General features: G+C 41.5%; 2 protein-coding genes across 4 annotated transcripts in view; one reads left to right on the top strand and one right to left on the bottom strand.

The window, feature by feature from the left end:
* Positions 1–534, top strand: part of inip (ints3 and nabp interacting protein) — a 9,027-nt gene extending 8,493 nt beyond the window's left edge. For both annotated transcript variants that reach the window (XM_058412789.1, XM_058412788.1), the window contains exon 5: positions 393–534. The gene's annotated coding sequence lies outside the window, so the exon portion shown is untranslated. The remainder of the gene's footprint in view (positions 1–392) is intronic.
* Positions 1–5,883, bottom strand: part of LOC131367394 (uncharacterized protein KIAA1958) — a 12,472-nt gene extending 6,589 nt beyond the window's left edge. Inside the window, exons 1-4 of one of the 2 annotated variants that reach the window (XM_058412786.1) lie at positions 5,689–5,883; positions 3,901–4,921; positions 798–908; positions 362–679 (exon numbers count right to left, since the gene is read on the bottom strand). In XM_058412786.1, coding sequence (XP_058268769.1) covers positions 362–679; positions 798–908; positions 3,901–4,906 — 1,435 coding nt within the window. In that variant the 5' untranslated portion in view covers positions 4,907–4,921; positions 5,689–5,883. The remainder of the gene's footprint in view (positions 1–361; positions 680–797; positions 909–3,900; positions 4,922–5,688) is intronic. The other variant, XM_058412785.1, reaches the window with a different exon arrangement.
* Between the last annotated feature and the right edge of the window lie 2,799 nt (positions 5,884–8,682).

The raw sequence follows: 8,682 nt of genomic DNA, 5'->3' as shown, positions 1-8,682 counted from the left end.
ATATTTATTAAAGAACATCAGGCCAAACTCCATCTATTTATAGTTATTATTATTATTATTATTATTATATGTTTTCACACATTTCACTAATTTACGTATTTTGTGAAAACAGTACGTGTGCTGCGCATTTAAAAATAACAATCATAAAAAATATAATTGTTGCATGTGAAAAAGTGTAAACACGCTGAGGGTTTAATATCTAATGACCAGTGCACTTGACCGGAGCTTCTGATGACCGTGTTTGTTAATGAATGTTTTGTTTATTATTAGACTACAGTGTGTTTAAATTCAGAGCTGCTGTTCCTAGTAAACTCATCAACATCTTCTGACCAATCAGAAGTCACAACTCAGAACCACTTACATATAATCCCATCAACTTTTCTTCTGTCCAGGATTTTTTTCCCATCCGGAACTTTGCCCCTTTTCCCGAAAGCCACGGCTCCGATGAGGTCCTCCTCGGTGAAGAAGTGTTCGAACAGCAGGTGGAAGAGCCTCATGCTGTCCTGACGGGACTCCTGGTGGATACAGGCCAGTTTATATGGAGGGAGGAAGAGTCCGGAACCCGGAAACAGTTCTTGTTCTCCTGGACGAGGAGGGCTGTGGACCTGCACGCGGCTCTGCTCGTGGAACCTGAGAACCCGTGAGATGACGGCTTGGAGGTTCCGTAACGTTACAGGATCTGTACGGTTTTTAGAAAAATGAATAACGCAAAGCAATAAAAATGTACATAACTGTTAGCATCTTCAATTTATTTAATTAGCTAATTAAAGTAGAATTAAAGTTAAGATGAATCTCACCCACGCTGGTGATGTACTCCTCCAGCTGTTTCCTCTCCTCCGAATGGCTCTCAGTGTTCAGACAGAGCTCCGACGTGGACGGCCAGAATGGTTCCTCCGAGCTCAGACATCCTGCGATGAAGTTTAACACGCGATTCAGCTCGGACTACATCACAGCTACGTTAACCACAATTACGGCGTGAAATTTAAAAAGGAAGAGAGTGTTGCTGAAACATGTGCGTGTGAGATGAGAAAGGATTGTTTGGAATTTTTGTTTAACCCAATTACTCCACGGCGTCCTTACTGTTACAGAGCACTCGTACCAAATACACGATAGACAGTGTACTGGGGTAGTTGGGTATACACAGAGTAAAAAAACAAAAAACATTTTCAACAAAGAAATTGTAAATGTTTTATTTGCAATTATGCAAAGCTACATCCAAATTATTTTCCCTTTAAACACAAAAAGGTAAAGAACACAGCAAATACAACAAAAGTATAACAGAAAAGTCTTGCACAACTAACCCTGAGAGGCATTCAGGACGTTTACGCGCTCTTCTTCCTGACCTGTAAACATCATCAGAGTCATAATTTACACACATTAATACCACAGCACACAAATTACAAAAATCCATGCAAAAAGGTAGAGTGATGAAGAAGACAAAAAAATTCACTCACCGTTTTTTAACTCGGCGTTATAAAGGAAGCTGTCCGTTTGTCATCTGGTGTAAAATGAAAAACATCCTCAGAGCCTCGAGAAAAAACCTGCTTTATTTTCAAAAAGTATGACTTTAATAAGAGCCTAGTCAACTTTTTAAAAACTGACCAGCTGCTCGATCATTCAGGGTCTTCTTCATGTTTTAACTTTCAGTAACAACTGGATTTTCTGGAGCGTTTCATATTTTGTAAATCACATACAAATTATCAAAATGTATTACACTGTATTGCCAAAAGTATTGGGACACCCCTCCAAATCATTCAGGGGTTGGGCTCAGCCCCTTAGTCCCAGTGAAAGGAACTCTTAATGCTTCAGCTTCATACCAAGACATTTTGGACAATTTCATACTCTTTGTGGGAACAGTTTGGGGATGACCCCTTCCTGTTCCAACATGACTACACACCAGTGACCAAAGCAAGGTCCATAAAGACATGGATGAGTGAGTTTGGTGTGGAGGAACTTGACTGTCCTGCACAGAGTCCTGACCTCAACCCCATAGAACACCTTTGGGATGAATTAGAGCGGAGACTGCAAGCCAGGCCAAAAGTTTTGGGACGTCTGCCTTTACCTGCACATGAATGTAATATGGAGTTGTCCCACCCTTTGCAGCTTCAACTCTTCTGGGAAGGCTTTCCACAAGGTTTAGGAGTGTGTTTATGGGAATTTTTGACCATACCTCTAGAAGCGCATTTGTGAGGTCACACACTGATGTTGGACGAGAAGGCCTGGCTCACAGTCTCCACTCTAATTCATCCCAAAGGTGTTCTATGGGGTTGAGGTCAGGACTCTGTGCAGGACAGTCAAGTTCCTCCACACCAAACTCACTCATCCATGACTTTATGGACGTTGCTTTGGTCACTGGTGTGCAGTCATGTTGGAACAGGAAGGGGTCATCCCCAAACTGTTCCCACAAAGAGCATGAAATTGTCCAAAATGTCTTGGTATGAAGCTGAAGCATTAAGAGTTCCTTTCACTGGAACTAAGGGGCCGAGCCCAACCCCTGAATTCAATGATTTGGAGTGGTGTCCCAAAACTTTTGGCAATATAGTGTATATTTACATGTATAAATTATTATAACGTGGAATGAGGAATAATGCTCTCCACTCAGTTGTTAAATATGCAAGATAAATAATAGAATAGCTGTCAGTATAATTTCTGACATTAAAGAAAAATGTTATATGTTGCTTTGGAAAGCGTAAGAAAGTCTTGTGTGTGTATTAAATTAAAAGGATGCGGACTGATGATGTTGGAGTCTCGAATCAAGGAGTCCAAGAGACATTGAACAGTGTTACCGGGTAAAAACCGGGTGTTTTCTCACCGTGTGTTTTTTTTTCAGAAATGTGAAAAACTGAGGCCATGTTTTATTTTGGGCTGAACAGTTGATCAGATTAAACAGGTCCAAGAGTTATTTGTAATCTTACTTATTATTACTTTCTGTTTTCACAATCTAGAAACTCTGTGGAACTTAATAAAAAAAAATACTAAGTTTATTACAACAATAATAGGCAGCATCCTCAGTACACATACATGTACAATAATACGTGCACATGGGTGGGGATGAGGGCGGGGTCAAGGAGTAAAAAGAGCACTAAGCTTACTTTATGATTAATCTTGCCTAATGAATCTTTAAAGGCTATAAATAATAATAAAAGAAATGTGCTTGTATAGAAATCTCACAGCTGAATAGTTGTGGTCAGTTGTGCATCTCCACTGGCCTTCAGGAGAGTGTAAAGGAAACAGAAATACTTGTTCTGCTTCTGAAATATGTGTGAAAGTTACAGATAAAAGTCCAGCAGCTTTGGGGAGATTTTCTCTCACGTGTTTCATCTGAACACCAACACTGTTCCTGTGGAGCATCTGCAGATTTACATTTGTTTTATTGTCCTGTAATTTCAGTATTTAAATATTTATTAATCTGAACTCAACGGCTGCCAGTAGACCTCAGTTCTGCATGGGTTCGGAGTAAACAGCTTTTCTTTTCTATTCCAATTCACGCAAAGTAAAGACTGCGTGGCGGCGTTCATCATCCCATCACAATACATTTCCTAAAATGATTTCCAAACCATCCGTCATGTTGTATTTACTGGTTTGCTTAAACATTCACTGGATGCATGAGTAAAGAAAGGGATTCCAGTTGGTTTAAAAATGGTCACTCAAATGGATCATTCAAATGAATCACTTGGTCACTCAAAAGATTACTAATATGAAATTGAAATGAATCACTTATATGAACCCTTAAATGAATCAATTAATTGAATCAATTAATTGAATCACTTGAATGGTGTCGTTAAGTGTCATCTGATGCATGTTTTAAATATCAGAACCTGGAGACCAGACGGTGAAATCTATATGAAGCATGTGAAAATGATTAAACCTTACAGTGTCTATAGTGTGTAATGTCTTTACCTGCATCACCTTTGGGCTCTGCGCTGAGACTCTGTGCTGCTAAAATGTCCATTTCAGGGTGCACTACACCTGAGGGGTCCTCAAAGGGCAGGCTGAAATCCCCGTTAGGAAGCACTTCCACCATGTCACTCCTTCCTGGTTGGCTCAGAGACGACGTGCCCTGATTGTGCGCAGGGTTCATGTGTGAGTTAATGTGTGTTCTGCTTTGTGAGCCGCTGATTGGCATGTGCATGTGCTTGGTCAAAGACGAGGAGGAGTTCTCCAGTGGTGAGGAGGACACGCCCACCAGATCTCCGTCCTCCAGCAGCTGTGGATTATGTGGTGCTGAAGATCTGGATGAAGGCCTGATCTGAGAGGTGGGTTTGGGTGACTGGGAGATGCTAGATGATGGAGCGCCCTCTGAGTTGGCTTGTGCTTGTGCGTTAGCCACCGTGTAATAGTCTTCGGCTCGCTCTTGCTTGATTTTCTTTGCGCCCGGATCGGTGGAATCGTCCGAGCTCGGGCCCTTAGCGCTTCGTTTCCTAGGTGTGACCCTGGGCTCGGAATCACCCTCTTCGTCGGTGGCAGAAGACTCGCACACGATATCGAAGAGGTGCTCCTCTGTGTTGTCATCCATCTCAGACGGCTCACTGCAGTTGGAGAAGTCGTACGAGTCTCGGGTCTGGTTCGAGTCACCTTTGCTCGTTTTTGTGGCGCTGCTGTGGAACCTCGGCGTGGAGCTGCTCTGCATTGACGATGCTCCCTGCATCAGAGAATCGGTACTGATCCCTCGACCGCTTCGCTCGTAACACAGCCGATCCTTGTGGGCAGTTTTACAGGAGGAAGTTAAGGGCCAGTGGTAGGCGTGGCCAGCGCTGCAGCCCCACAGTGCGGTCAGGCTTCCGTGAGCTCCCTCCGTCAACAAGTGCTTCAGGCTGGGGATGAGCGTGCAGATCGTTCCATGACTGTGTGCCCACTTCACCAGTTTAGACAGACTGTCAGCCGAGGTGTGTAAGCAGTCCCCCATGATCAGCGTCTTCGCCTGAGAACATTCAGCATCAGATTCAATCACAGATGATATACATATATACATATATTCACTTGTTAACCAGATGATAAATATATCTACATCTAGGAGCAAAAAAGAGAAGAAAAAAAAAACAAACCAAATATCATATATGCGAGTCTCTTCGCTCACCTAAAAGAGCCGAATCAAAGAGTCGACTCGTTCAAAAACGGCACAAAAACATCATTAACTGAAATCCTGACGACTATTAATATGACACTTAATATACAGAACCTTAAACAGGTTTATAACTTCATCTCCTGTAGATTATTGAACATAACGGTGTATTTCGGATTTATCCTAACCTGATACTGACAGCACTGATTCATTTATCGAAGCATTAAACTGATGAAGTCCAGAACTTACTGACCATACACTTTTATTTTATATAAATAACTATACAATTGTATACTGTATAGTTATTGTCCATTTCTTTATAGAAGGGGGCAAACTCGCAGGACATGGTGTTTTTATCCCAAGCCTGAGGTGTGAACTATGAGGTTAGCTCTACCTGAATGTACAGGTGACAGCTTAGCTAAAGTGCTAATCATACAACTAAATCAAACAGAACCCGCAAGGCTAGTTATCTCTATTGTGTCGGATAAATAAAGTCGGTTAAATCGAGCTATTAAGATGAACACGGAGTCAAATACGTCAGCTAGCCAGAAGGGTTAGCTAGCTAGCTCATTAACTAATACCGTTTAACAAAGAGCGCTAGCATCAGAGCTAACAGGAATATTTACCTTCACACAGGAGATTAAACACTGACACAGCTCACATGTGGAGATGTGTTAACTCTTTTGCAATACCAAACAATAGTTAATCCCAGTTCATCCTCGGTTTATAGACTTATCAAAAATATATAAATATATGACGGGTGTTTTTATCCCAAACAAAAATGGATTCTTTAGCTCTTTTCTTAAGGATGACTTTTACTAAACGTCACTTCCGGTTACGAATAGTCGTGACATTTACCTAAATTATTAATTCATAAAATATTTTTTGCTAACAAAAAAGTGATCTTAACAGGATAATGAGTGGTTATTTCCATTTAGAATATTTGCGCTTTATAAAATATGTCGATTAAATAATAAAAAAAAGGCTGAACTCCAAACGTCTTCCTGTTCCCTATACACTTGCTATAAAGATAAAGACTTTTACACCCTAGGTAGTGGACTCTGTCTCCGGTGGGCAGTGATTTGGGATGTACCGGTGTCAGGTGATCGTATAACACTAAAAGATAACGGAAGAACAGATAAGTGCGGGCTTGTTTACTGTTGTGGTGTTTAGCAGACGAGCTACTTACAGTTTATCTCCTGTTATATTTATCTCAACTGAGTAACTGAGGGTTAAGGGCCTTGTTCAGGAGCCCAGCAGTGGCAGGTTGGTGGACATGGGATTCGAACTCACAACCTTCCGAGCAGCAGTCCAACACCTTCCACGTATTTGGCCCCAATTTACACATGCTCTATAGAGAAATGACAGTCATAAAAACCCTTGACTTTAAATAGATGTTCGCACGCATCTGACATATTGTTGATGGAACATGATTTTATTTATTTATTTATTTAGGTTTCCCCGCATTTTTATACACACTGTTCTCTGAGTTGGATGTGATTTTGGTGCCAACTTAAGCCTCGCATCCAAGAGTGGTGAGAACAGCAGAACTCATCACAGGCTCAAACTCCCAGCTATACATAACTGTGGGGTTATTTTATTTATTTAACAATTGTATTAATTGGATTGGGGAGTGGTGGTGGGGAAGGGGATGTGTTCTTGATTGTGTTTTTGGTTTGTGTTTGTGTAGTTTTTCTGTTTGATTTTTTGAGTTTGAGTTGATTTTTCTGCCTCTTCCTCATATACATTACTGCACAGTCAAATTCTTTCTTCACATAACCTATCCTTGGGGGTTGGGGTCAGAGCGCAGGATCAGCTATGATACAGCGCCCCTGGAGCAGAGTGGGTTGGGGGCCTTGCTCAAGGGCCCAAGAGTGGCAGCTTGGTGAGCTTTCACCACTTGTGGTACCAACACCACATAAACATGAACAGTCCAGATTTATGACCAGAAATTCCTGTTATGTGTATATCTACAGACGTATTACGCTATCCTTCGTCATGGCTGACACTATGCGAACGCTTCTATGTGGAAGTTGTGTCTGAAGCTCTGTGTGAAATCACGCTGATTTATCGGCTCAGATAGGTCATGTGACGAAGCGGAGCATGCCAGCAAGACCATAAAAAGGCATCTACGTCACATTACTACAGCTTCTTTGTCCGAAGGAAGCGTGAGTGGATGCTTGGGAGTGTGGTCAGCGATGCAGCGTCTCCTTCCCTTCTCAGAAAACCGGGTTACATATGTAACTTGGTATAGTTCTCATCCGAGGGAATTTAACGATGCACCATGGCTGACGCTGCCGGACCCTTGGACCAAGTATTAACCTAACACTGGTGTGCAGAGAAGACCAACGCACCGCAGCACAAATATCCTAGAGAGAAAAGGCCCCTAGCCAGAGTGCTGGACAAGGTTTTTTTCCATACACCTAGTGGAGTGAGCCTGGAGAGGTGAAGCCACACAGCGTGCCTCGTAGGACAGGGAGATAGCCACCACTACCCAGCACAAGGTGCTGCTTGGAGACAGCATTGCTTTTATTGCAGCCTCCAAACAGATGAAAAGGGAAGAGGAATTACAACATGTGCTCGAGCGAGGGCTGTAAGTGCTGAGAACCCAACCTGGGCACAGCAGGTACAGTCTCACCTGCTCCACTGACCTGTGGGGTGGAGGGTAGAAGGCCTGCAGAAATGGGGCTTTTCAGGAATGCATGCATCTTGACAATGCCAGGAGCAGACTCTAGCTCTTGCCCAGCTTCATGGAAATAAATAAACAGAATAAAAATGACAATTTTTCAAATTAAATGAATATTTTATCCCTAATGAGAAGCCTAAGGCAATGGTGGTCAGGAAAAAAATCCCTGAGATGATATGAGGAAGAAACCTTGAGAGGAACTAGACTCAGAAGGGAACCTCATCCTCATTCAGGTGACACTGGACAGTAAATAATGTGAATATAAATAATGTTCATTCTACAACAGTTTATAGTCACATGGAATTGTGCAACCAAGAGCTCCTCAGGAACTAATAGGTCAGTGTTCACTGATGATATTATGTTATTATAGTGAGATATTATAGTTTCTCTGAGTGTAGTGAAGGTTACACTCATGGATCAGGTTCCCTTTTTAGTCTGGTTCCTCTTCAGGCTTGCTCATTAGGGATGATTATGAAATTCATTTTAACCTTTTGTCATTTTTACTCTATATTTTTATATTCCTGTAATGTTGTGTAATGTACATTGTTAGAAGCGCTATAAAATAAATTGAATTGAATTAATTAAATCAAACCTGACTTTTTCATTTTACTGTACAGATTTTGAAGTTTACTTCATTCTGTTTTATATATCGTTGACTAAATCAAAGACTTGTGCATAATGTGTGTCAGGATACACACACACACACACACACACACACACAGAGTTCATTATCATCTGCCATTTTAATGGAGTGTGAATTCTATGTTCATGTTAATCTGCTGATCGAACAAAAACAGGAAAAATGTTTAAAGCCCTGATCAATGTCTCTCAGAAACTACAGTACTGTCTTATTACTGCCACCTACTGGACATTTCTTTTCACCCCGATGTGGTCATTATTATTTTGTCTAGTTTTCTGTTAGTTATTCTGTCAC

This window comes from Hemibagrus wyckioides, linkage group LG16, assembly GCF_019097595.1.
Source record: "Hemibagrus wyckioides isolate EC202008001 linkage group LG16, SWU_Hwy_1.0, whole genome shotgun sequence".
Classification (NCBI taxonomy): Eukaryota; Metazoa; Chordata; class Actinopteri; order Siluriformes; family Bagridae; genus Hemibagrus; species Hemibagrus wyckioides.
This window is presented reverse-complemented; position numbering and strand designations above follow the sequence as displayed.